The sequence below is a fragment of the Suricata suricatta genome, chromosome 3 (genome assembly GCF_006229205.1).
Source record: "Suricata suricatta isolate VVHF042 chromosome 3, meerkat_22Aug2017_6uvM2_HiC, whole genome shotgun sequence".
Taxonomy (NCBI): domain Eukaryota; kingdom Metazoa; phylum Chordata; class Mammalia; order Carnivora; family Herpestidae; genus Suricata; species Suricata suricatta.
In genome coordinates this window covers 174,903,950-174,930,835 of record NC_043702.1, presented here as the reverse complement: position 1 = coordinate 174,930,835, position 26,886 = coordinate 174,903,950, and the positions used below count along the sequence as shown (strand labels likewise).

General features: G+C 61.8%; 2 protein-coding genes across 2 annotated transcripts in view; one reads left to right on the top strand and one right to left on the bottom strand.

Annotated features, from left to right (window-relative positions):
* Nucleotides 1-3,713, bottom strand: part of KCNN3 (potassium calcium-activated channel subfamily N member 3) — a 90,502-nt gene extending 86,789 nt beyond the window's left edge. Inside the window, exon 1 of the mRNA XM_029933468.1 lies at nucleotides 2,629-3,713. Within this exon, the coding sequence (XP_029789328.1) occupies nucleotides 2,629-3,492 (864 nt within the window). The 5' untranslated portion in view covers nucleotides 3,493-3,713. The remainder of the gene's footprint in view (nucleotides 1-2,628) is intronic.
* A 6,255-nt stretch (nucleotides 3,714-9,968) lies between these two features.
* LOC115287222 (protein enabled homolog) lies at nucleotides 9,969-18,444 on the top strand. The gene is made up of 4 exons (XM_029933467.1): nucleotides 9,969-10,172; nucleotides 10,970-11,106; nucleotides 17,210-17,396; nucleotides 17,621-18,444. The coding sequence occupies exons 1-4, from the start codon at nucleotides 9,969-9,971 to the stop codon at nucleotides 18,149-18,151; spliced, it is 1,059 nt and encodes a 352-aa protein (XP_029789327.1). The 3' UTR covers nucleotides 18,152-18,444.
* The last annotated feature ends 8,442 nt before the right edge of the window (nucleotides 18,445-26,886 follow it).

Below are 26,886 nucleotides of genomic sequence, written 5' to 3'. Positions count from 1 at the left end.
GGGCCACATCCATGCTGCCAACCCACCGGGGCCACATCCACGCTGCCCAACCCTCCCGGGCCACGTCCACACTGCCAACCTGCCCAGGCCACATCCATGCTGCCAACCCGCCGGGGCTACGTCCACACTGAGCAGCAAAGCCAACCAGACACCCAGAGATCTCTGGCAAAAGAGAGAGCGGCCCAGCTCTCCGGGCAGGCGTCACCGTAGAGCCTGGGGCAGACGCGCTCCCCACCGCGAGCCCCGATCAGAAGTGCTTCTCAGGAGAAGACCCGTCTGAGGGTCCTTCTCCCAACTTCTCCCCCACAAGACGCAACTCTTGGCGCCGCTGCCGGGCGTTCGCTCCCCGGGTGTCGCGGGCCCAGCTGATTCCGGAGCAGGAGCTCCCTCCTCCCTCATCACCTCTGTTAATAACCACGACATGAGGCCCCACATCGGAGCTTTACACTCTGCACATTCGCTCCCCCACTGACAGCTGGGAGATGGGCTCACGCAAGTCATGTGCCTTGTCCAAGGCCACGGCTCTGGAAGTCACCGGGCTGGGAGTCCAACTCCCCGCTGATCCCCTAAAACGATCCCGTCTGTGTCCCGAGAGGAGAGGGGTAGCTGCCGCACCCCTCCTGGGTCCCCGGGCCCTGACAGGGGCGACCCCCAGAAACGCTGCTTCCGGAAGGACTCCAGGCACAGACGGGCAGACGGGAAGGCTGGCAGGCAGGGAGCAGGCTAAAGTGAGCCCTGCTTCTACAACCGGTGCTGTCCCGGGGCCACACAGAGCGGCCGCCCTGCCAGCTGGGCCCGCTGGCCACGGCCCCTCGTGCTGCCTGAGCGCCAGCCGTTAGAAGCGGGTGATGCCCAGCCCGTTGGACCACCTCGCCCTGGCCCCGCACCAGCCTGCGCCCTGCGCTCTGGGTGAGGCCCCCTCCCTGCAGCTCCCTCGGGGCGGCGCCTGCCCCGACCCACTCCTGAGGGCAGCGACCCTCCGGTGGCACGAAGCCCGGGGAGCAGAGACCCGCCCACGCTGGGGGCCCTGACACGCTCCGACCCGGGGGTCGCGGACACACTGCTCTCACCCCTGCCCCTCACCTCCTAGCACCAGGGCCTTCATCAGTCTCCCTCGGTGACGGCTCCTGGTCCCCACGGGTGGCTGGAAGGAGCCAGAGCCGGGCGGAGGGGGGCGGCCCCTCCCCCTGAGCGCCCGGGAGAGGCGGCCCTGAGTGCCGCGGCCGCTTCGGGCATGACTACGTGAGCTGCTGCGGGGGACCCGCTCACTGCTGCTCTTTGAGGGGCTCAAGTCCTGTGCTACTGACCCAGCCCGGCCCCTGGGGGACCCTCCGCACGGAAGGAAGTCTGGGTCCCCGCTACTCAGGTGGCTTGACAGGTCTGCCGGTGCCCTGCTGGAGAGAGAGGCTGGGGACAGGGAAATCCGATCAGCGCCTCCGGGGCTTTTGCGGCTGGATCTCAGCAAGGAATGTGGCCGCCTCAGAGCAGCTGTGCTCAGCCCGAAACAGGCTCTATCTGAAACCTCCAACAGCTGAACCCCTCCCGGCCACCCCCCTGCCCAAATGACAAATAGGAAGAGAAATCCAAGGGACAGGCCAGCACGCACACACACACTCACACACACCCTCCCCCCAACAACAAATCAGGGGTGAGGGGCAGAGGGGGAAGAAGCCCACTTGTCCAGTGAGTGGCAGGGCCCTAAGCCCGCCAGCCTGCGGCTCCAGGGCCCCCACCTGCCGGGACCCCCGCCCCCCACACCCCTGCCAGAGGCCGGAGGAGGCCAGGATCTCCAAGCCCAAGGCTGAAGCCCAGCCCCCAGCCTCGGCCGGGTGTGCACACGCTCCACCTGACCGATCCAGGAGCCCTGTCAGCCCATCTGAGGGAGCGGGGCTCCCCGGGGCTCAGGCCACGGCGGCCGCGGCGGTGCCCACCTGCTGTACTGGGGACACCTGTAGCCATTTTCATCAGGCGCCAGCGGCTTTATTCTGAGTGCTCCTTCCCGAGGGAAAGGACGGCAGGTTCCCTCCACCCATGTTTTCACCGGTGCCCCCCAGGAGACTCGGGTCACTGGTACGTTTCTATTTTGCACAAAGTCTGTCGGGGACGAGGAGGAAAAGAGAAACTTGGGAAGAGAGGGAGAAGCCGCAGAGAAGGGACAGGCATGGAGTCCCCACCCCCCACCCAGACATTTATTTCTCTTCCATCCTCGGGAAAATGGAGTGGAGCAGGGCGGGAGCGGAGGGGGAGCTGCGGGCACCGGCAGGCACATCAAGGCAGAGTGTAATTAATTGGTGCGTTAAGCCGCTGGGCCCCGCTTTGGAACGAATGAGCTAGGAGGAAAACGATTCCTCAGAAGGGCTTCTTTCATCCTCCCCGACACACGGCCCTGCAGCAGACACAGTGCGCGGGGTGCTCCCCCCAGAAGGCGAGGAATGAACTCTCCCGGGATTAGGAAAGAAAGCCACGGGAAGTTAGAGTGTTCCATCTAATTGAGCAAATGCCTCTCCCACCACCGCCTCGCCCTCCATCAATCTTCTCTCCCTCTTTCCTCTCCCTCTCTCTCTCCCCTCTCTGTTGCTACCTACAGATTTCTTTTGTTCGAGGTATAAAGAGAAACTGCAGCCCTACCTTTGAGTACAAACCCCACGAGAGCTCGGTCTCTATCACCATGACAACAATTCCAAACATCCCAAAAATCAGAGCATAGTCACTGAGGCGCTTCCTCTTTTCGAACAGGGCCCTCCTGTGTCCCAGCTTATAGCCAATGTTTTGGTTTTTCCGTTTGTTGGCTTTGGGGAAGGTGGCGCTGCCGGCGGCCAGGCCGGTGCTGGCGTGCTGGTGGCTGTGGGTGGCGTTGGGGTGGTGGAGCAGGGTCTGGTGGGTATGGTTGTCCTCCCGGGAGGAGATGATGATCTCGGGGGGGTTGCCGGGGCTGAGGAGCTGGAGGGGCTGGCCTTCGGGCTCGGCCTCGATCAGGTTCCTCCGGGAGGCGCTGAGCCGGCTGAGGGGCTTCATGACCCCCCCGCTGTACTTGCAGGAGCTCATGGCGATCTCCGTGAAGGGGTTGCTGTCCCGCCGGTGCGCCAGGGGGCTGGCCTGCCGGTGCCGGCCGCCCCCACCGGGCCCACTTGTGGCTGTGGAGCTTGGAGAGTGGCCGAGCAGGTGGTCATTGAGATTGAGCTGGCTGCCCTGCCTGGAGGAAGGGTGGAGGGCGGCGGTGGAGTTGGCCGAAGGGGGGCCCCTGAGCATGGTGGGTGAGGAGTGCAGCAGGCCGGGCTGGACCGGCTGGCTCTGGAGTTGGGCGAGCAGAGACAAGGGATGCGGAGGCTGCTGCTGCGGAGGCTGCAGCAGGGGTCCCGGGGGCTGCTGGGGGGCTGCTGGGGGTGGTGGCGGCGGTGGCTGCTGCTCGTCCCCAGACGACGGGCAGGGACCCTTGGGGTCTTCGTCCAGGTCCCCCACCCCCGAGTCATGGAAGTGCCCAGAAGTGTCCATCTTGGGGCCTGGCTGGATTCCCTGCAGCACAACCCCCCACCCCAAAGCCACCCTCGCTCCAAAAGACGTCCTCAGAGGAAGCCCGGCATCCAAGCCCCCGGCAGGTGTCCTGGCCCCAGTCTTCTCTCTTTGGCGCCGCTTCTCTGGGGCTGCCCGGGGTCCAGACGCCGCCACTCAGGGATGCATTGCCCTGGGCAGCAGGGGCCTGGAGCCAGAAGAAGCGGGGAAGGAACTCCGTCTCCGGAGGTGGCCCCCTGGGCGCGCGCAGGGCCGGGCTCAGCCTCACTCCTCGCGGGCTCAACTGCTTTGCTCCCCTCCCGCGGCCAGCGCTCCGCTGCAAGCCCAGCCCACTTGGTGGCAGCGGGGCTCATTGGTTCGGCTCGGGTCTCCACCGCCTCCTGACTCCGCCCCCGCGCGGGCTCCTCCCCGGGGGAGGGGCCTGCGGGTGCCCCGGCCCCGCCCCCGCCCTCCCCCCACCCCCAGTGGCCCGGGCCGCGCGGCGAGGGCTGGGAGCTGTAGTTTCCGCCGCCCCCCACCCCCCACCCCGGGCTGGCCCTCTTGGCTGCGACAGGTGCGGCCGAAGCCCGCGAGCCCACGGCGACGGGGACGTGCGCGCGCGTGCGCGCGCGCGCCGCTGTGGGAGGAGGAGCGGGGCGTCGCAAGGAGCGGGCGGCGGGCCCTGACGCTGGGGCCGGGGGAGGGGGCAGACCGACGATCGCTACTGGCCGGGGTCTCCCGCAGGTCCACCCCAGACGCCCGAGGACGTGGGCCTTGTGTTCCCAGCTCCCAGCCTGATGCTCCGAGACGTAGAGCTACAACTCCAGGGTCACAAAGCAGACGGGACCCCCACCCTCCTGACCCCAGGTGGGGAGCTCACCTACAGAACGCCGGCGCCTGTGGAGAGCCGCGCGTGCAGGCGCCTCTTTGTTAGTTCCAACCCTCACTGCGACCCTATGCCAGTGATGTCACCATTCTCCTCTTACAGATGAAAACTGAAGAAGAAAATCCCATGAGCACAGGTAAGTAACTTGCCACATGCCACCCCGCTGGTCGAGGGTGCTGGGTTTCGGTCCCACCCACAGCTGCAATCCCGTCTCCCAGGACGCGCTCGGAGCACAGCGGTTCCTCCATAAAGGTGGCCCCGCGTGCCTGCGGGAAGACCGGCCTCCCCACTGCGGGGCAGGTGAAAAAGGGACCGCCCCGGGCCGTGGCAGCTGGCAGGAAGACAGAAGCCCCCCGTGGTCACTCCCACCTGATGTGCCCTGTGGGGCTCTGAGACTCAGGGCTGAGGACAGCTGCTGGCTTCCCAGGTTCAGAGCCATCATCAAGTATTTATTAAGCTCCCACTGTGTGCAAAGGGAGCTCCAAAGAGATGGGACTGAGCGGAACTCCTCTCCCCTCCAACCACAGCTGATTTGGGATCAGTGAGGAAGGGGTGGGCACGGGGTCCCCGGGCACAGCCGGGAGTGCGGGGAAGAGGGAGGAATGATTTCCTCTGTCTGCTGCTTCCCCGCAGAGGAAGGGGAATGGCAGGAAAGCCCTGCACCCACACAGACACACCCCTGCATGTGCACACATGTACACAGCCCAGCGAGCAATGGCCCCCAAGCACATGCATGGGCGCAAGCGTGTGCACGCGCACATACATGCGCACACACACAGTGGGTTTCTAAAGCAGCTCTCTTGAATAGTGAGCTGCAAGTGAACAGGGCTCCCAACAAATGGGCCCAGAGGTCCCTCTGTGAGCCAGCCTCACCTGTGCAATCCCTGCTGGCCGTAAGAGCTAAATGTTACTTGTAATCTGAGCCACAACCCCAGAAACCGAGCAATGACAGTTACACACAGCGGTCATGGCTGTTGTTGTGACTGCCAGTGACGTGGTCATGCCCCCTGCACCCCGCCCTCCAGTACAAGTTGTTGCACCAGGTCAGACCCGAGCCGGCGTCTCCTGTGCGCTCCCGTGGCCGGCAGGCACCGCCCCCTCAGCCTGCCCAGCCTCCCCTTCCCCTCTGTCTTCCTGCTCTCCCTCCCTCATCCCCAAACAGAGGCTTAACGATTTCCTAATAAATTATCATTACTATGTTGTTGGTAACAGAACGTGCCGTCAGCGTCGCTTCTCAGTGCCAGATACGGCATCTGGGCTGTGAAGAGTCATTTTTCAGGGCCAGGCTCCTGAGCTCTCTGCCCACTCTGCCACCGTGACCTGCCTCGGGCTTCCGCTGACCTTTCTGGGCCAGCCTCCCGCGTCCGATTCTCCCGGCTGTGCCCCCTGGATCCAGACAAGGACTGTTAGACCATGTCCTGCGGTCACGAGCAGCGTGGGGGGGGCCAAACTGTGCCAGAGCCGGAGGTCCCCTGCCGACAGGGCTGGAGATGGCCGGAGCCGGAGAGCTGAGCCGCCCAACGGGCTCCTCCGTGTGGCCGCCCTGTGCGAGTGGGGAGAGCGCGGAGCCCCGGCTTCAGCGGAGTCCGCGCTCCCGCACGGCGGCCACGTGACCACAGGCAGGCAGCCACCTGCTCGGGGTGTTCAGCCTCCCACTCCGTACGATCATAAAACGCAGCCCCGCCTGGCCGGGTTCGGGGCGGGAGCGACGCCAGCGGGATTTGCGGGCCAGCCCGCCAGACCGGGCGAGCTCTCGGCCTCAGCCCTGGGCGCCGTCCCACCCCTGCCGCGGATGCGGCTCGAACCCGCCCTGCTGGGAAGCCCCCGCCCTTCCCCCAGCCCCCAGCTGCAGCCAGGTCTTCAAAACAACCGGGGCCTTGGAGCCGTCAGCCACTCCGCAGATGAGAAAACTGAGGCGTTGGGCAGGTCTTAAACTTTGCCCCCAGTTACTAACAAGTACCTAGTGGCATGGCTGGAATCAGACCCAGGTCTGTCCAACCGCAACGCCACAGCACTTTCCATGTGTCCTGAAATCCATATCAATAGGATTCAGTCTTACTGGTATTTATTGAACTAAACGTTATCACCAGACTCACGAGCAGCCCCCAGGAGCTCACGGTCTCACCACAGAGGCTAGGCTTCCGTGGGTGACAAGGGGCCACAACACGGGTCCCAAGTGTGGTCCAGACAGTGCAGCTCATTGAAGGCAGGGGCAATCCACGGAGGCTTCATGGAGGTGGTGGCGCTTGAGCTCTTCCTTCAGCAGATCAGCCTCTTCCATCTACAGGCTCACCTCAGAGACACCTCCAGCTTAGTTCCCGGCCACTGCAATAAAATAAATTTTGCAAGAAAACAAGTCAATGAATTTCCGGGTTTCCCAGTATTCATAGGGCGCCCGGGTGGCTCAGTCGGTTAGGCGTCCACCTCCTGATTTCAGCTCGGGTCATGATCTCAAGGCTTGTGAGTCCGAACTCCACATCGGGCTCTGTGCTGTCAGCACGCTCCTCCTCTCTCAAAAATAAATCAACCTTATTTTTAAAAGTATACTAGTCTACTGAATATGAAATAGCATTATGTCTAAAAAATCAATATGTACACCTTAATTTAAAAATACTTTATTGCAGGACACATGGCTGACTCCATCGAGGAGCATGTGACTCCTGATCTCGAGGTTGTGAGTTCAATTCCTATGCTGGGTAGAGAGATTCCTTAAAAATAAACTCTTGGGGCACCTGGGTCGCTCAGTCAGTTAAGCGTCTGACTTCGGCTCAGGTCATGATCCCACGGTTCGTGAGTTCAAACCCCGAATCGGGCTCTGTGCTGACAGCTCGGAGCCTGGAGCCTGCTTCGGATTCTGTGTCTCCCTCTCTCTCTGCCCCTCCCCTCATCACACTGTCTCTCTCTGCCCTCAAAAATGGATAAATGTTTAATAAATAAATAAAATCTTAAAAAAGACTTTTCACTAAAAAATGCTACCATTTTCTGAACTTTCAGCAAGTCATACTGATGACAGATCAGGATAACAAATATAATAGTGGAAAACTTTGAAATATTGCAAAAATTACCAAAACACGACACAAAGACACAGCGCAAATGCTGTTACAAAAATGGTACTGATGGGCCTGCTCCACACGGGGCTGCCACACACCCCGCATTTGTAAAATGTTTTAAAATGCAGTCTCTGCAGAGCGCAGCGAAAGCTAGGCGCACGTGAACAGAGATGAAGGCAAGCCGGATGGGGGGCTTCCGAGCTCAGGGGTACAGGGAACTGAGCGAGGATGCGCTCATCAAACCCAGGAAGCGAGGGATGGCCTGTGGCCACCAGCCCCACAGCAGGCTGCCCCCCGCCCCCACCCCCCAGTCCACTTGCCGCTGCCACCTCCCTCCTTAAGCCCCAATCACACCAGCTTCCGCTAGCCGTGCGCCCTCTGGCATGCCCTCTCTACATGCTCATCTTACGGGTCGCTTTTTGCCCTTCAAGAGATGACTCACAGGCGATCCTTCTAGAAGCCTCCCCTGAGAGCCCCAAATCCCGGTCAGGGGCCCTCCTTCTACATTTTCACGCCCTGCACTCTCCCCCTGTCTTTATCAGGCGGTGGGCTGTTCCCTCTTCGTGCGCCCTTTTCTCCCTTGACGGTGACCTTCTTGAGGATGGAAGCGATGTCTTCTCCGTCACTGGATCTGCAGGCCTTTCCCATTATAGGTGTTTACTAAAGATTCGCTGAACTGAACTGAAATTAAAGTCCAGAAGAGGTCACTCAGAAGCAAACAAGAGCAAGTTGTAGTACTTTCCACAACAGATAAGGACCCCAGGTTCCCCATCAGCAACATGAATGAAGTAGAAGAAATTTTGATACCTGAGATCACTAACCTTCAAATCCCATAATCTGTGATCTGTGGAAGCTGGTGCTGCCAAGAGGCAGAACTCTCTAGAAATGGGTTTAAGAAAAGCACCGGTTTGTGGCTTGTATGTCTGTCTTTCCCACTGGACTGTGAGCTCAGAGAGCTCAGAGAAGGGGCCTGATTTTTGTCTGTATCCGCAGAACTAAGCAAGGGTATACTCAATAGAGGGTTATTGGATGGATGGATGAATGGATGGATGGACAGGTGGGTGGACGGGTGGTGGATGGACGCAGGGATGATGGGTAGCTGGACAGGGTGGTGGATGGGTGGGCGGGTAGACAAGTGGGTGGACGTGGATGAATGGATGAATGGTGGATGGATGGATGGAATTTAGATATAGGATAAATAATAGTGAGATTTTAGAAAATCCCATGAGGGGCACCTGGGTGCCTCGGTCTGTTGAGCACCCGACTTGATTCAGGCTCAGGTCATGACCTCACAATTGCGTGACTGAGCCCTCCACACTCAGTGTGAAGTCTGCTTGGGATCCTCTCTCTCTCAAAATAAACAAACAGAGAGAGAGAAACAAAAGTCTGTGGCGTTTAAGGGACAGCGTCAACCTCCCGAGGAGACACAGTATCGGAACCCCCCCCCCACGCCCCTCAGGCCCTGAGCGGCCGGGGCGGAGACGGGTCCGGGCTGCGCAGGGTATTAGCCCGTCCAGGCTCAGTCATTACACGCCCTTATCGCCACGTTATTATTTTAGTAATAAAAGCAACCCGCACGTCCGCCGCGCTCGCCCACCCCCGCAGCCCTGGAAGGCAGGGCGGGAAGGCCCTCGAGCTCCGTCCTTGCGCTCTCACGCTGTAAACTAGTGGTTAGGAAGGTCGAAGTAACCCACTTGGGTCACCAGTTAGTCGTGGATTTGAACTCGATCCCTCTGACCCTAGACTCCCGCTCTTCCCATCCGGGCTGCTGGGGTGCCGACCCGACTCCAGCGTCCAGTCCGGCTGGGACGTAAGGAGAGCATCAAAGCCGTCCCAGACCCCCCTCCTCCGCCCCTCCCCCAGCGTCACATCTTCCCCTTAGCACCTTCCTTGTGTCTTTCTGGGGACGCTTTTCACCTCCCGCCCTGTGCTGGAGCTGTCTGTGTGCATGTCTTTTCTCTCTGCATTTTAAGTCACCCCGTAAGCCCCTGGGTGACCGGGGCTACGGTGTATACCGTGCGGCGCGCACACAGCCCTGCACCTCCCCCACCCAGACGGAGCCCCCAAGCAGGGAGTGGGCGGCCTGCAGACTCGGGGCACTTTGGCCCGGACACACTGCTTGCCCCTCACTTGCCCCCCAACCGGTAAGCAAAGTCCCCCCGAGTCCCTGAGTGACCAGGTGCCTCGGCGGGGGGCTCACAACTAAAGCCCACCCCTGCTGCCCCAAGCCTCACGGAGAGCGAGTGAGGCGGGCCGCTGCCCTCCGCCAGCGCCTCCCAGCCCCTGCGGGCGTGGGCACCGCGGTGCCTCCCCAGCCTCCCGCTTCGCTGGAGAAGAACCGAAACCTCGCTTGGGCCTCACTCTGATGGGGACGCGCGGAGCCACCAGCCGCGCCTGGCACATTTACCGAGGGCCAGCTCCGCGCGGGCGTGTGTGTTTTCAACAAGCCAACGGGGTAAGATGAGCGTCCCTTTCTACAGACCAGAAACCCAGCTAAGCTTGTGAGGAGGGTCTGGGTCCCTCCTGTCCCTGAAGGAGGCGGGATGCCCACCCTGAGGCCGGAGCTCTGCCCAGCCACCAGCCCCCCCATGCACGCCGCTGCCGCCACCGCGGAGAAAGTGCGCCCCCTGTGCCAGCCCCTCCGGGGCCCCGGCCTGACCAGAGGAGCCGGAAGGTGTCCGAGCAGCGCCCACAGGTGCCTGCAGGTGACAGAGCTCCTGCGGGACCGGCGTGGCCCCAGGATGGAGGCGAGCCACAGGGGTGGCCTGGGGCAGGGGGCTTGGTCCGTCAGTTCAGAGCCACCACACTCCTGCCCGCGGCACACCAGCAGGTGCCGCACTCTGAGCCCACAGACCTGGGCCCATCCGTGCCTCCCTCCACACCTGCTTTGTGAAAAGCGACATCCACATTTAACTGCTTCTGCTGACCCCTCCTTCTGCAGCTTTGGTGCGAGAACCGGCAGGTCTGGCCACGTCTATCTACTTGAAGGGTCAAGGTCGGAGCAGCAGGTCTGTTGCACTGTCTGGAGAGAAGGCATGAGAACTGGGTACGGAGAGCCGACACTTTGTCACCAAGATGACCCGCTGGCTCACAAGGAGCTGGCACAGGTGCACAAAATGGCCTTTGGTGGCTGAGGGAAGGCCCGTGCAGAGCCCTGCTTAGCCCAGCATTTGAGCCCCATCCCCGGAGCCTACCTGCCCCGGACGGAGAGGGAGGACGGAGCCCAGCACCCCAGCCCGCCCTGGGTCACAGGGGTGTGTCCGATTCACCTCCCCGCTCAGTAGAATCGTGAGAGGACCCTTCCACCCTGCAGAGACCCGGCTCCATGGGGCAGGGGTTTGTCCGTTCCCTTCACTGGGGCCTCCCCGTGCCTACAACGGCGCCCGGCAGAGAGCACGCTCCCGGCCTGGTCCCCAGGGCTCAGAGAAAACAGTCACCTCCAGCAGTTTCACAACCCCAGAGCAGCCATGGGGCCTGGCCACAGGCCCTGGCTCAGAGGGGGGCAGTGAGCGGCCCCCAACCTACCCGCACCTCCCTCCTACAGCAGGAACGAGGGATCCTCCCCTCCCAGGGGCCTGAGACCCCCGAGCTGGTGCTGCCCACCCCTCCCCAGACCCCAGCTGGCCGCTGGCCGCTAACCCAGGAAGGGCCTGGGGGCCCGGGGCCAGGACTAAGGTCCCAGTGGGCTGATGCTCGCCCACCCGGCCCGATTCCGCCCTGGGTTGTGAGGAGTGTGGCACCCTCTGCTGGCGGCAGGTGCACACGGCTCTGCACTCCGGCGCGGGGGAGGGGGGAGGCACGCAGGGAGCTCCCCGGCAGAATGTGCCCCCCCCACCATCTGCCTCCTTCTATGCAGGCCCAGGGACTGCGTCTGGGGCCAGGATGCACCCTCGGGAGCATTGTGCAGAGGCATCTCCTCCTGGAAGATTCCTTGAGTTTTTCCACCTTCGGGGAAGGACTACCCGGGCGGCCGGTGGCCCTCGATGACACAGGATGAGGGGGCGGAGGGGCGACCGAGAGGCCTCCAGGCCCCGCCTTTCCAGCACGCGGCCTCCCAGAGATGGAAGGTTGCCTCGGCCCTCACATGAGCTGAGGACAAGGGACCAAACCAGGGGCCTAGGTGGCTGCACCACAGGCACGCCACCCCGGCCCTCCCGCCAGCTACCCCCCTGCCTTTCGTGCCGCCCCGCAGCTCCCCTCCTCTCCCCTCCCTGCGCCCCTCCCCGCAGCTCCCTTCCTCTCCCCACCATGTCCCTCCAGCAGCTCCCCTCTCCCTTCCCTGCGCCCCTCCCCGCAGCTCCCCTCCTCTCCCCGCCACAGGGTTCCTCCCTGCCAGCTACCCACTGCCCCCCCCCGCCGCCGCCCCCCCCCCCCCCCCCCCCCCCCCCCCCCCCCCCCCCCCCCCCCCCCCCCCCCCCAGCCCCTGCGCCCCCCCCCCCCCCCCCCCCCGCTGTGCCTCCAGCGTGCCCAGGCCCCCAGCTGCAGCCTTGGTGCCCAGCACTTTAATATGGATAATGCAAAAGGGCAGGCGTCCAGCTCACCTCCCTGCTTTGCCCCTTCTCTCCCAGAACGGTGGCCGCTGGAGGGTTGCTATGGACACTATCCCTCCTCAGTGACAATCCGTGGCTCCCCTCCCTGCGGAGTCTGGGAGCCGGACCACAGGGCCTGCAGCGGCGGGAAGCGCGCAGGGGAGCAGGATCAGATGGGCCGAGGGGAACGGAGCGCGAGATGGATACTGCAGGAAACTGGAAGCGACAGCTGGCCCTGCGCAGGGAGACTGACAAGCCGACGTCGGTTTAGCCAGAGTCGGAAAGACGGCGTGTCCTAGGTTCCCCATCAAACCTGACAGTCATCACTTGGACAGCGTCTCAGGCAGGTTACGGGATGGGGGGCAGAGCGACCACCACAGAGTGCGTGGGCCTGGGGGGAGGCGGGGATGCTGGGCGGGGAAGGGGGTGGGGACAGGGGTGGTGGGAGGAGGTGTGGGCGGGGTGGGTGGCAGAAGGGGCGGGGTATGGAGTTGGCTGTCGGGCGGGGGAATGGAAGGCAGGATGGGGCTGTGGAAGCGGGGGCAGTGGGAGTGGACGCGGGCAGGGGCAGAGGCGTGGACGGGGGAGGGGCGGTGTGCGTGGGAGGGTAGGCGGCGTGCGGGGCTGTGCGGGGAGCGGGCAGCGGGCATCGGCCTCATCTGCAGGAGAGACTCTGACGGCCCCTGGTCATTTAAGAACAATCCTGGGGCTCTTCTGAGCTGGACGCATGGCCGCTCTGCTGCCTGTGGACGCAGCCCCCCAGCGCTCTGCACCCCCTGAGGACAGAGCATGCGCCCCTCCACCCCCACCGCTGTCTCTGCGCTGAGGACCAGGGCGTGATGCCTTGATGAACCTCCCATCCAAGACGTCAGGACAGCATTACCATTAATCTTGTCCCCACCATGAGCCCAGAGCTTGCTCCCCAGCCCTGGGCTCTCCAGCATGAAGCCGGACACCCTGGCCTCTGTCCATGTCCTGCGCTGCCCACCTGCAGGTCACCAGGTCACCAAGACCACGAGACTCCACCTGTCCAGAGACTCAGGCGCACCTGGACAGGAGGGTCCGATGTTCGCTTTCTTCTCTGCTTGCAACCAAAGGCCACGTGCTCCAGGGCAGGGCACAGCCGGCCCCACCCTCCGGAGCTCCGGGGCCACAATGGGCATTAAAGAGAGGGCCTCTGGGACAGCCACCGGGCCTACACTACGTGCACTAAACACACGCGCCGTGGCCGGCGTGACCTCGGAGGCTGGGCCTGTCCCACCCAGGTGCGGCCGTGAGGGGGACAGGGTTGGCTTCGCTTTGCCCTGACCCCCGCCGTGAAAACCCCTCCCGTGTGCGTTGACCCTGGAGGAGGACGCGAGCCCGCGGGGAAGCCCGTCTGCAGCCGGAAGGGCCCGGAGACGGACCAAGACGCAGGCGCGCGTGCACATACACGAGCGCACGCAGCGTGTGCGCCTGTGCGCATGTGCACAGACTGGGAGGACGGGGTCAGAGGTCTTGCCAACCCTCCACGTTTATGTCTCACGCGGTTTATTTCTGCCGTAAGATACAAGGAACAAAACAGAGAGCTGCTCCTCCCCCAGATCTGTGGAAATTCCAGAACTAACCTTGGACACAGGCCCACAGGGTCCCCGAGCAGCAGGCGCAGGGCAGGAGCCTCCCTTGCGACAGTGACTCCGTCAGAGCGCGCCTCTACGCGAGCTCAGGAAAAGCACAGATCACGGCCCGTCCTGGACCCCGGGCCCCTCGGGGCGGCCCCCGTCACAGGCGTTGGGGGCGGAGGGTGGAGGGTCTGCCGTCCTGGGCAGGGGCATTCAAAGCCCTGCAGCCTGTTCCCGCTTTGGGCAGAGCCACAGCCCGTCCCCCTGCACAGCCCCGCCCCCACCCGCCTCTGCGGAGCCGAGGACGGAGCAGGGAGCACACAGCCATAGGAAATGCTGTTCGCAGAGGCCTGGAGGGCGGGCCCTCCTGGGACCTGACCCTGACCTCTACCTGCGGAATCTTGGCGTCCTGCTCACGAGCCCAGGAGACTCCGACGGTAGGGGGAGGAGAGGACATTTGACTGCCCGTCCCCGGATGGGGAGACAGGATGTGCAGGCCCCAGGGGCACCCCTCCGCTGACCCCTCCCCAGGCTTGGACCGCAGCTCGAGGGCAGACCGGCCAGCGCCCGGGAGCACCTGTCTACGTGTGATCCCCACTACACAGAGCAGCTGGGGCCCCGTGTCCTCACCCAAGGCCCAGCGCCCTCATCTTGGCCATTTTCCTGTCTGGTGCTTGAAAGTCACGGTCAGGATGGAATCTGGATGAGGCTGAAGATCTCAGAGAGAATGTGCCAGAAATCCACCAGTGTTCTATGGGGGGGGGGCTACAGTGTGGGAAAGCTCACCTCCTCTGGTTGATGGGGGGCTCGCCTCCTCTGGTTGCATCTGAACCTGTTTCCAGAACTATCTTATGACACATGGCGTGTCCAGTGTCCCCTGTGGTGACCATGGGGGTCCTGGGAGGCCTGGTGACCTCTAACCCTCTCTTCTTGCTGCAAGTTCTTTTTCCTCCTGCAACTCTAGTGATTAAGCCTCCAGCACAGGCAGTGTGAGCCCCGGAGGGCACGAAAGTTCGGTGGCTGTCCTCACTTCTTGCGTCCACCCCCAATTCCAGAAGCTGCTAAAGCGGCCAGGAGGCGGTGCCCCAGTGGACCCCACGCCTCGACCCCGTGGAGGGGGCACGGCTGCGTCTCCTAATGAAGGCCGAGAAAGCAGCCATTCCTCCTTCCCCCCGCCCCCCTGCCCAGCAAAGAACTTTCAGGGACCATGGGCTCTCAGACCCACGGATCCTGGCTTATGGATCTCCCAGTGTAGAAACGGCAAGACCACAAGAGACCCGGAGACACCTGACCCCCAGTCTGGGGCCGCAGGCACTTGATTTGTGTGTTATAGGTATCAAGGCAGGAACTTTCCAGAAGAATAAATTGCCAAAGACAAGCAAGCAGCCAGCATCTCCCAGGTAAGGCTGGACCAGCTCGAACGGGAAAGATCTGGTCTCCTCGTGGCGTAATGGACAGGAAGCACTCGGCACAGCGCTGGCATGCGGCGGGTCCGCGGCAAGTGCCTGTTCGCTTCCCTCCTCTGTCCATCCGTCTTCCCTGAGGGCACCCCGAGGAGCGAGAGGGGCCTGGAACCGCAAGGGGCCCTCCACCACAGGCATCCGGAGCGCTCACTCAGTGGGCACAGTCCCCGCCGCTGCTCTTCGCCGTGAGGGAGGGAAGGCTCGGAGCCTTGGGGCCCCCGGAGAGCCCCAGGCCCGCGGGCCCCCAGCCGCCTGGCTCGGAGCGCCTCAGGGAGCTTGGAGGAGCCGAAGTCAGACTGGCCCAAGGGGTGCCTGGAGCCTAACTCCAAGGCCACGCTCGGCCAAGCAGGCCCAGGGGGCAGCCGTTAGGCCCTCGCCTCTCCTCCCGTGGCCCAGTCTTGGCCACCTTGAAGCAGCTTAGCCCAGCGACACGCCAGAAGGGAGAAGAGAGCCGTGCGCCCACGTGGCGGCCCGTCAGCTGCACCACAAAGTGGGGGGGGGGGGGGCGCCAGAAGCCGGTGACTCAAAGCAGGTTCGGGGATCATCTGCTGTTGCCAACCATCCATGTCCCTCATCACCATGGAGACTGAGAACTGGGTGTATCTGCCTCCCCCTCGCGCTGGTGCCGGCGCCACAGGCTTGGCTTCTACTTGGAGCCACTCTGGGTAAGGGACTCGGTCTCTGCAGGAAATTCTCGCCAGCGCGGAAGTGTCATTAAGTAGCTCTCTGCGCCTGGTCCCTCCCCTCTCGGTCCCTTTAAGAACAGCTGGAAGGAAGGGACGCCTGGGGGGCTCAGTCGGTTGACTGTCGACTTGGGCTCAGGTCAGGATCTCTCGGGCATGAGTTCGAGCCCCGTGTCGGGCTCGCTGGTGTCAACACCAAGCCTGCTTCCGATCCTCTGTCCCTCTCTCTCTCTGCTCCTCCACCGAGCGCAGGCTCTCTCTCTCTCTCTCTCTCACGCGTAAACTTTCTAAAAAAATAGGTGGAAGGAAACCATTTCAGGGAGGAGGGGGCATTGTCGAGGGTCTGCCGGCTCCCAACCCGCATTTGCGCGAGGGGAGCTTCGTGGCAGAGAGGCTAAGTGACGCCTACGACTGGTCACAGCACGGGCCAGCAAGGCTGTCACTCCAGTGTGAAGCCACCCAATCTGAGGCCCATTTCCCCACCGTACCCCTCTGTCCGTGAACTCATCCTTCCCTAAAACATGCGGGCCTGCCTTGGACCTCCCTGTTGCTAGGAGAGAAAATCCAACTTGAGTTTAAAAACAAGGACACTCGGGGACACCCGGGGGGCTCGGTCGCTTCAGCGTCCCACTTCGGCTCAGGTCACGACCTCACAGTCCATGGGTTCCAGCCCCGCGTCGGGCTCTGTGCTGACGGCTCAGAGCCTGGAGCGGCTTCGGATTCTGTGTCTCCCTCTCTCTCTGTCCTCCTCCACTTGTCCTCTGTCTGTCTGTCTGTCTCTCCCTCAAAAATTAAAAAAAATTTAAAAAAAGACCAAGGGCCTTTACGATCCCACACCCTAAGAACTGGAGAGGTAAAACAGCCCTAGGGGCCGTGAAGCTGCTGGCCTGTGTCACCAGGAGCATAGGCTGCTTCTGACTTTCTGCCCCACTGCCTTCAGCGCCTTGGCCACAAGGTCACAAGGCAGCTGCAGCGCCCCAGGCGCCCCGTCACCACCCTCCAGAGTCTAGAGACAACAGAGACACACCTCCGTCTTGGATCTCCGTTAATAGTGAGGAAAACCGTCCTCCACGCCTCCCCAGTCAAAACCAGGCTGGGAGCCCAGAGCTAAGCCAATCACCCGCCACGGCAGGGGAACGGCCGTGTTGGCTAGATTGGGGCCTGTCTTCCCCTGAACCGGATGCTGATGGGTTGAGCGTTGATTCAAGGGATCGGAGACTCAGGGCGGAAGCGAGGCCAGCACTGTGTCCGCCAGACCAGCCCGAGGCCCAGATGCACTCATCATAAGGATTCTCCCCACCAGGACAGCTCCCCGGTGTAGACGGTGAGCTCAGTCTGGGCTCAGCGTCCTTGGGACTCAGATAAGAAGCGGCGAGGCGCTGCCTCGCACCAAACTGGGAACCACCAGCCTTGCTGTGAGCTCGCTTGTCTGGAAGACACGCAGGCCCACCCTCATCAGAGGGGCTGGGGGAGGGGTCCAGGCGGGCCGGGCGGTGACGGGCGCCGAGGCGCGGGGCCAGGTCCGCAGTTTCCAGTCTGGACCGCGTCTGCGAGCCGGGGCGGAGCCGGAGCGGGAGCCCTCGTGCCCCCACCCCACGGATTCCGGTTCCCCGGAGACCGGTCCAGACGCGCCCGCCGCCTCTGCCCCCTCCGAGCGCCCTCACGGGCAAGTTGGGGCTCCCTCTTCAGATCCAAGTAAGGGGGTGACCCAGGACAGGCAGGCGATGAGGAAGAGAAAGGTGTGCGGAGCCGGGGAGCCCGGGCGGCCCTGGTGGCAGGAGGGCGGAGGGGCCAGCCGCACGGGGGACCGGCGGGGGTAAGGGAGGCCGTGGCAGAGGGCAGAGGAAGGAGGGCGGGGGGGGGGGGGCCTGAGGCACAGCACACAGCCCCCCCACCCCTCGTGGCCACCATTTTCTCAGGGACTCCTGTCAACACCAACACTCGCCGTGGGAATTTCCGGCGGGGTCACCTTCCTGCCGCCGAAGAGAGAGATCCAGATCTTTCCAGGCGGGCAGGATCCAGATGTTTCCAGCCCCCGGAACCAGGCAGTCCTGAAGGGCCGAGGGGTCACTTCTCCAGGCCTGGGACACCCACGAGTCTTGGGCAAAGGGGACGGAAGACACAGCCAGGCCCAGGCTCGTCGTGACTTGTGCGCTCAGACCTCCGACCCTTGCCGTCCGGAGCCCCGAGCTGACGGGACGATCCAGCCCCCGCCCCCCTCGAAGCCCAGGGAGGCGTCAGAAATCACCCGCACGCAGCTCAGGCCCTTCCCTGGCTACGCCGCCCAGAGATCTCGTCTTCAAATGTGCCTCCTTTGTGAGCCCCCCCCCCGGGTCCCCACAGCCCCAAACGGAGGGCCTCCTGGCAGGGAGCGGCTTGTCCTTGCGTGTATGTGTGTGTGTGTGTGTGTGTGTGTGTGCACGCGCGTGTGTGCCCGGCCTGTGGGATGACGCCAGGAGCGCCACACGCTTGCGGCGAATGATGAGCAAAGGAAGAAGGCTGACGAGGGCGTGAGCTTCTCAACTCACACGGACTTAAACCGCATCCCAGAACTTTGGAGCCAAGAGGGCCCAGCGCCCACCCAGCCCCTCCTCCATCCCTGGGGGTCCCTTCCTAATCTATGCCAACCTGTAAACATGGGAGGGTTTCAGCGTTTTACTTTATTTACTCCTCGGGGGCCCCTGGGGGGCTCAGTCGGTTAAGAGTCCGACTTCGGCTCAGGTCATGATCTCACAGTTTGTGGGTTCGAGCCCCATGTTGGGCTCTGGGTTGACAACTCGGAGCCTGGAGCCTGCTTCCGATTCTGTGTGTCCCTCTCTCTGCTCCTCCCCCACTCACACTCTGTCTCTCTCTCTCTCTTTTAAAAATAAACTTAAAAAATTACTTACTTCTCTAAATTTTCACCATAATATTTGCTTGCTCATATAAAAATTTGGAAAGAACAGAAAACAGTAAAGAACAAAATGTATAACCCGCCGACCTAAAGTAAGGGTTGTTAATATTGAGCAAAGTTCAGTCTTTTCTGTGCCTTGTGTTCTTCCTGCACAATTCAGATGATAGGTTTCAGGGCCGCTGTAACGCGTGTGCACCTGATATTTCATGTCTTGCTTATTTCACTAAAGGAAAGCGCACAGATACATTACACCTCATCCCGTTAGCACATCCACAGCCGGTGTCAGGGCCCAGCTCCGCGCGGGCCACGCTCTCGGGCACCGGTCAGGTGCGCTGGTCCCCGGCCACTGCCCTGAGCCGCGCAGTGCGTGTGGCTGGGGACAGAGCTTCCACACGCCGCACCGGACGTGGCCTCTGGAAGGGCCGCGTCTCCGCCAGCTCAGGTGCAAGGGACGCAGATGTGCGCTGGGCTCCAAAGGCCGCACCCCTGGTGTCTGGACGCCAAGGAAGGGAGCTGAAGGTGGTGACCGACCCAGAGCCTCCACGGAGCCCAGCACGTGGTGGGTGAATGGACGGACGGACGGACGGGTGAGTGGTGCCAGGCGGGCGGGCAGCGGGCTGTGCCTTCCGTGGGCCCCGCTCCGTGACCGCCGCGGCACAGAACCCAGGACTCTGGGGAAACCGGGAACGTAGTGTGTTAGTGCAGGACACATTCCGCGCCCAGGCGGCCGGCCCGCGGCCCCAGCTGGGCCACGGACACAAGCACCAGCAAGGCCCCCGCCTCCCACCCCCGCCCTCTCTCCACACGGCCACGCTGTGCCCTCAGCTGTCATCTGGGGCAGCCAGCAGGACAGGTGACCCGCCAGGCGAGAAGGAGCTAATGGGGAGCTCCCCGGGGCTTTGCCCGCCCCTGCCGAGCGCACGCCTGAGAACTGGGGGTGAACAACGCGGCCCCTCCTTGCGGAGCTCACCTCTGTCCACACCACGCCGTGCCCAGCGGGCCCTCAGAACCCCAGCACCACGCATGGCAGGTGCGCCCTGGTCCTGGTGACGCAGCCTCACGAGGCCCCTGGCATGGTCCTCCCTGTGTCCCCGGCCCTCTGCTCCGTCACCTCCCTTGCAGCTAACTGGCCCCACCGCCCCCCCTGGCCTCACAGGGCAGCAGAGAGCTCGTTGGAAAATGCGCATCTGATCACTGCTCCTCTGCTTCAGACCCTGGAGAGGCTTCCTAGAGCTGCCGCATAGCAGCCAGGTCCCCGCGGGTGCGGCTGGGGCCACGGGGCGCTCCTCCCTGCCGCGACCTTCCCCCCTACCTGCCCAAGGGCTCTCCCAGCCCCTCAGACAGCGGGCGGCTTGCCACCCGGGGCTCCTCTGCCTGGAATGCCACCACCCTCCCTTCACCTGCCCGCCAGGCCCTCCCTCTGCAGGACTCCCAGGCCACCACCACCGCCTCCGGGAAGCCATCCCTGACCCCTCAGGCTATTCCATCAACACCCTGCGCCTATCCATCAGGGTGTCCCGGGTCAGCAGTGTGTGCTTAGCGCTGGAGCCCTCCAGCCTGACCCCCACCGAAACAGAAACCCCATGGAGTGGACACCCGTTATCCTATGGCCTGGAGCACAGAGAGGCCACAAGACATTGTTAAGTGACAAATACAGTCCGGAGCCAGGGGCTGTGACAGTGGGGAGGAGAGGCACATGTCACCCCACGAGAGAGGGTGGGGTGGAGGGGGCGACTCCCCAGAGAGTGGGTGGGGCGGGGGCGTCTCCACAGAGTGGGCGGGATTGGCGTCCTTTCCCAGGGTCCCTAAGGCTTGAGCTGAGTTCTTTTTTTTTTTACTTTTTTTTTACGTTTATTTATTTTTGAGAGACAGAGCATGAATGCGGGAAGGGCAGAGAGAGAAGGAGACACAGAATCGGAAGCAGGCTCCAGGCTCTGAGCTAGCTGTCAGCACAGAGCCCGACGCGGGGCTCGAACCCACAAACCATGAGGTCATGCCCTGAGCCAAAGCCGGATGCTCAGCCGACTGAGACCCCGGGCGCCCCAGGCTTGAGCGGAGCTCTGATGGGTGAGGACCCACGAGCCCGCAGGGCCAGAAGGGAGGACAGTCTCACTCCCGGCGGGGAGCAAGCTTCCAGCCCTGCTGGGGCGAGCGGGGGTAATCCCAAGCGGCCAGCCACGCGTGAGTTTGCGAGGGCCTCTGAAGACAGGTGTGCAGGGCCTCACAGGCGGACAGGTAGTTAGAAGAGGGGGCAGAGAACATCAAAGGGTTTTCGCAGGGGCGCCCGAGCGCTCTGGCTGCACGAAGCAGGCCTCGGGCTGAGGCTGGAGACAGGAAGGCCAGTGTGAGGCCGCGGCCACCGTCCAGGCAGCGGGGCCTGTACTCGGCTGGTAGGAGGAAAGAGCGAAATTGGAGTCATCGGAAGACAGGACTGCCAAGCGTGGTGACAGGAGGGATGTGGGGTTAGGGGAGAAAGGGTCATCCCCAAGTCCTGCCCTGAGCAGCCCCTGGAAGGTGCGTTCCCCGAGACCGGGAATGCCGGAGAAAGAGGGGGCAGGAGGATGGCGACACAGCGCTTCTCCGCTGGGGCCCCGGGGCGCACGCCGGACGGGCCTGCGCTCAGGACGGACGCCGCAGGGCTGTGGTTCAGTGGAGCGCCGGGGGAGAAGGGCCACACCACAGAGCTGCAGGAGTGGGGTGCGCGCCTGCCGGAGGGGCTCCGGGGAGGGCCTGGGACCCCTGCAAGTGCCGGCGAGCTGGCCCTGTGCCGGCGGTGCGAGGTAGGGGGAGTGCGTGATGGGCAAGTCCAGAGGCCCCTGGGGCCTTCTGAGGACCTGACGGTCAGAAGTTGCTGTGTAGCCACCAGAGGATGTGATCTAGACCCTGACAAGGTCGGATGTCTGACCACACCCCACCCCGCCAGCCGCTGCCCCCTCCTTCCTCATAACAGGACCCAAGGTTTGCTCAGTACTGCACCCCCCCATGGGGCCAAAAGTCTCAGAGACATGGGGGTCACACCTGGGGGCCCAGGGGTCGTGGCACAGCTGGTTGGAGGCCACCGCAGAGACCACAGTCCTTTCACGGGCAAGGGAGGCCCCTGGAACGAGAAGAGGTCAGCAGGGAAAGAGCGGCAGGGTTAGAACGGAGGAGACGCAGCGTAAGGCTGTGCCGGGCGCCTGGTGCTCGGTCAGTTGAGCGTCTGACTTCCGCTCAAGTCATGATCTCACAGTTTGTGGGTTCGAGCCCCGCGTCGGGCTCTGTGCTGAGAGCTCAGAGCCTGGAGCTGCTTCCGATTTGATGTCTCCCTCTCTCTCTGCCCCTCCCCTCTCGTGCTCCCTTTCTCTCTCTCTCTCTCTAAAATAATAAGTAAACATTAAAAGTGATCTAAAAAATAAACATTTTAAAATAACTGATGACTCTGTGACCAGACCAATCAGAAAAAAAGAGAACAGTTGAAAATCTGTCAGACTCAGGAGTGAGAAGCTAACATCCCTACAGACCTCAGATGCCAACAGGACACCGAGGAATAACGTAAATCACTCACCGGTCAGTTTGACAACTCAGAAGAAATTTAAAGTCCAGTTTAGTGTGAAACATGCAAACCACTAAATTCACACACACACAAAAAAATAATGGGAGAGATCCCACATGTAAGAAGTTGAATTTGTGGTTTAAAACGTCCCACAAGGAAGCCCCAGACGGCTCAGTGCAGATCCTAGCTGGCATTTAAGGGGGAATGACACCAGTTCTACACAAACGCGTCCAGAACGTTGACAGGAAGGAAATATTCCCAACTCATCCATGAGCCTACGATTCCCGTGACGCCACAACACAACACAGACATTGCAAGAAAATGCAGATCAAAATTCCTCACAAACACAGGCACAAAAATTCTAAACCACAATTTAGCAAATTGAATCCAACAATATATAAAAAAGGATAAAACACCACAATCAGTGGGACGTAGCCAAGGAAAGCAAGGCTGGTTTACGGCTTGAAAATCAATGAATCTCACTCATTTTTAAAAATTTTTTTAACATTTATTTTTGAGAGACAGAGAGAGACAGAGCATGAGCAGGGGAGGGTCAGAGAGAGAGGGAGACACAGAATCCGAAGCAGGCTCCAGGCTCCGAGCTGTCAGCACAGAGCCCAAAGCGGGGCTCGAACCCACGAACCCCGAGATCATGACCTGAGCCAAAGCAGGACGCTCAACCGACGGAGCCACCCACGTGCTCCTCTAACATATTAACTAAAAGAGAAAAAAATATATGATATTATGTCACAGAAGGCATATTTGATAAAATCCAATACACATTCATTATGAAAAAACCTTCAGAAAACTCGGAATAGAACCAACCACCTCAACCCGGAAAACGGCACCTGCAGAGAGCCGGCCGCCGACGGCAGGCTGAACGGTTCGACGTGCCGTCTCAGGACGGAGAGTAATCCGCGCCCATTCTCACGACCTATTCGACGTGGGGTTCCGTCTAGTACAGGAAGACAAGAAAAAGAAATCGAAAGCATCCAGATTGAAAAAGAAGTGAAACGTTCTCTATTCAGAGATGTCATGAGTATCCATAATCTATGGAGAAAATCTGGTAGAAAATCTCCAAAAAAGCTACTAGAACTGATGTGTGAGTTCAATGGGTTTGCAGGATATAAACTCTTCACAGAAAACTCCGTGGCATTTCTACGCATTAGCCATAAACCATCAGAAATTGAAATAAACAATGTCAAATACAGTGACATCAAAAGCATGAAATAGGGTTGAAACGGGGATAGACCTGACCAAGGACACGCACCATCTGTGCTCTGAAAATCACAGCACGGTGCTGAGGAAAGTTATCGACGTGAGGAAATGGCGGGAGTCCCACGGTCATGGGTCAGAGACCCCAGATCATTCAGAGGCGAACCCCCAGACGGACGTACAGGCTCAGCGCAGGCCCGGTGAAAGCCTCAGTGCGCTTCCTAACAGACATTTAGGAGCTTACTCCCAAGCTTTGTGTTGTGGAAACACAAAGAACCTAAAGAAGCCAAAACAACTTTGAGAAAGAAAGTTGGAGGATCGGGGGCGCCCGGGGGACTGAGTCGGTTCAGCGTCCGCTTCGGCTCAGGTCATGATCTCACGGTTCCCGGGTTCGAGCCCCGCTTCGGGCTCTGTGCTGACAGCTCGGAGCCTGGAGCCTGCTTCGGATTCTGTGTCTCCCTGTCTCTCTGCCCCTCCCCTGCTCACGCTATCTATCTTTCTCTCTCTCTCTCTCTCTCTCTCTCTCTCTCTCTCAAAAATAAATAAAACATTTAAAACATTTTTGTTTTAAAGAAAATTGGAGGGTTCACGCTGCTTGATATCAACATTTATTCCTGAGCTGAAATAACAGGGGCAATGTGGGGCCGGCCACAGCCCAGAACGCTGTAACGGCTGGAAATCGCTAGCAAAAACAAACCAACCAACAAACAGCTTTGGCCCATACCTCACACCATACACAGACATTAACTTACAGCGGATCGATTTCCATGTAAAATGTAAAAGTATGAAAACGCCCAGAGGAGGACACGGGAGAGGAGCCTGGGGACCGTGGGTGGGGCTGGTGGCCCAATCTATCCATCAGCAGAAACAACACCGGAAGCTCCACCCCCAAGAGGAAAGCCGGGTAGACGGGACTTGAGCAAGAGTGCGGGGCGGGCAGCCTGCCACAAAGACGGGACCTCGGCGCGCCCAGTGCTGTGGGTGTGTGGCCTCCGCGCCTGCTCGCCGGCCGGCAGTGTCACCCTTTCTTCTCCCGGAAATGGGAGCCACACCCTCGTCCGCTGCAGCAGCCCCGTGTCTGGGCAGGACCAATCCCGTGGCATCGGAGGTGGTCCCCGCCTCGCGCGCTGATTCAGGACCAGGAAGGGAGGCCAGCCCAGGCCGGTCAGTGCCAGGGCTCTCCGGTCCAGTTCTGCCCAGCCTGGCCGCAGGGAGGCTGCGGACTTCTGCCCCATGTCCGGGGGACGAGACACGCTCTCCTGCTGCCCACGAGTGAGCGGGATGTTCATGTCATCCGCTGTGCGGGGGCAGCCCCCGTGCCTTGGGGGAAGTCCGCCAGAGACAGGTGGGTGGAGTCTAGAGAGCTAATGGGCCAGAGTCCTGATCAAACCATGCCTGAAGCTAATTACTTCTGAAATTCTCAGTCATCTGAGATCATAAATCCTCTTTATTGTCTACATTTTCCTCTGTAACTTGCAACGAAAGCCTCCTCCTGATCCGGAAGCAGAGGAGAAGGCTGTTGATTTCACCTGGTAACACGGGGGGCGGCGCTTCCCAGAAGGGAGATCCTTCAGCTTTGATCCACAGCAGGAGCAGCTCACCAAGAATCAAGGAAGGCAAGAGGGATGGGGGCCGAGTCCACCAGGCAGCTGGGCACGACCTCCAAGTGACCTCGAGGCAGCCCTGCACCCTGCCCTCGGTTCAGCCAGGGAGGGGACACTGAGGCCACCGCTGCGGGCCAGACGCCGAAAGCCCAGGAGAACCCGCTGGAGGAACTCCGTCCGGGACGAAGGACGTGGCCAGCCGTGGGGTCGTGTTCACAGTCTTCAGTCCTGCAAGGGGCTCCCTGTGTGGGCCTGGACAGCAGTGCGGTCCGGAATTCTCTCAGCCTGGGGACACCTCGCCACAACCCCGTGTGCCTTTGTCCCACAGCTGACAACCCCCACAGTGAAGCCACGTGGTCACCACAGCCCCTAATAAGTACGATGAAAAACAAATCTCTCTCTCAGGCTGAGATCAAAACCCAGCCTTCCACGTGGCCCGTCAGCTTCCAGCGGAGGAGTCCCAGCAGCCCTGGAACATCACCGGCCCCAGGTAGCAGGCGGAGACGCGGAATGGCTTGCTCAAGGTGACAAGGCTGAAACCTGCTGGAGGCGAGAGTTGACAGAGCCTTTGGGGCCAATTCCTGGCCCCCGCGCTGCCCCTCTTACACAGTCTCAGAAACCCATCTCGCTGCCCAGCCAGTCTGCATGCAAACAGCAGCAAACCCCACCGGAAGAGCAACGTTTTCTGTCCCCCCAGAAATCGAGGAAGCCCTGTGGACCACCTCAGGGCTCGGCTACCGACAGGAGGCCTGGGGCAAGTCACACAGGTGTCTGAGCTCCGATCTCTCCGCGGGAAAGGGAGACGGGCCGCCCTGCGTGCAGCGGGGAGCAGCAGGCGGGGTCCCTGTGCTCCTCCCAGGGGCTGGCGTTGACCTTGGGCCAGCCTGGGAGCCCGCTGGGAAAACGGCCCCCAGCGGGCGGGGGCAGCGCGGGCGCGGCCCGGGAGCCAAGCTCCGGGCCGGGGACGTCGGAGAAGCGGCTCATGGCAGAAAGGGGGTCAGAGGAAGGGCAACGTCCACCTGCTCCCTGGGAGCCACGGTCGCGGTTTCCGCCCTGGCGACGCTGAAATCACCGTCTGAGCTGCCCCCTCGCCGCCGCCGCCCCCGCGCCAGAACAACCAGGAGGCCCCGGCAGGAACCCAACGGCCACCAACTGCTTGTTGGTTGAACTAATGGTTTTCTTTTAATTTTTTTGTTTGTTTGTTTAATTTTGAGAGAGACAGAGTGTCAGGGGGTGAGGGGCGGAGAGAGGGAGACAGAATCTGAAGCGGCTCCAGGCTCTGAGCTGCCTGCACAGAGCCCGACGCGGGGCTCGAACCCCCAACCGTGAGATCCTGACCTGACCAGAAGTCCGACGCTCAACCCACTGGGCCCCCAGGCGCCCCTGGCCCCCCTTTTCTGGCTGCTCTTTTCCTTCGCTCCCCACCGCACAGCAGGCCGGGCCCTGCGCACGCTCGAGCACGCCCGCGGCCCGCAGGTGACTCCCAGGTGTGTCCCCAAGAGAAGAGAAAACCGCCGTCCACACAGCCGCTTGGACACGAATGTTCACAATGGCCGAAACGTGGACGCCACCAAGCGTCCGTGGACAACGAGGGCGCGTGCGCGGTCTCCCGCAGCCTGGAGTGAGGGCGTGACCGGCGCGTCCACGCTCACAGACGCGGGGACACTGCGCTGGCGCACCAGGCCATGTGGTCGCGATCCCGCCGGTCACGTGGTACGTGATCCTGCTCATACAAACTCCGAGACAGACGCCGCCAGGGACAGAGTGGGGACCTGGGAGGGGTGGGGGGGACACGGGAAGCCACGGCGACCGGCACAGAATTCTGCGTGAAGCCGGCGGTGGCGGCTGCACGAGTCTGGGACACAAGCGCGCCTTCCAGTGCGGGGCTGCTGTGACGGCGTGGACGCGGCCCCCCGGCCGGAGCGGGGCCTGTGCCGGACC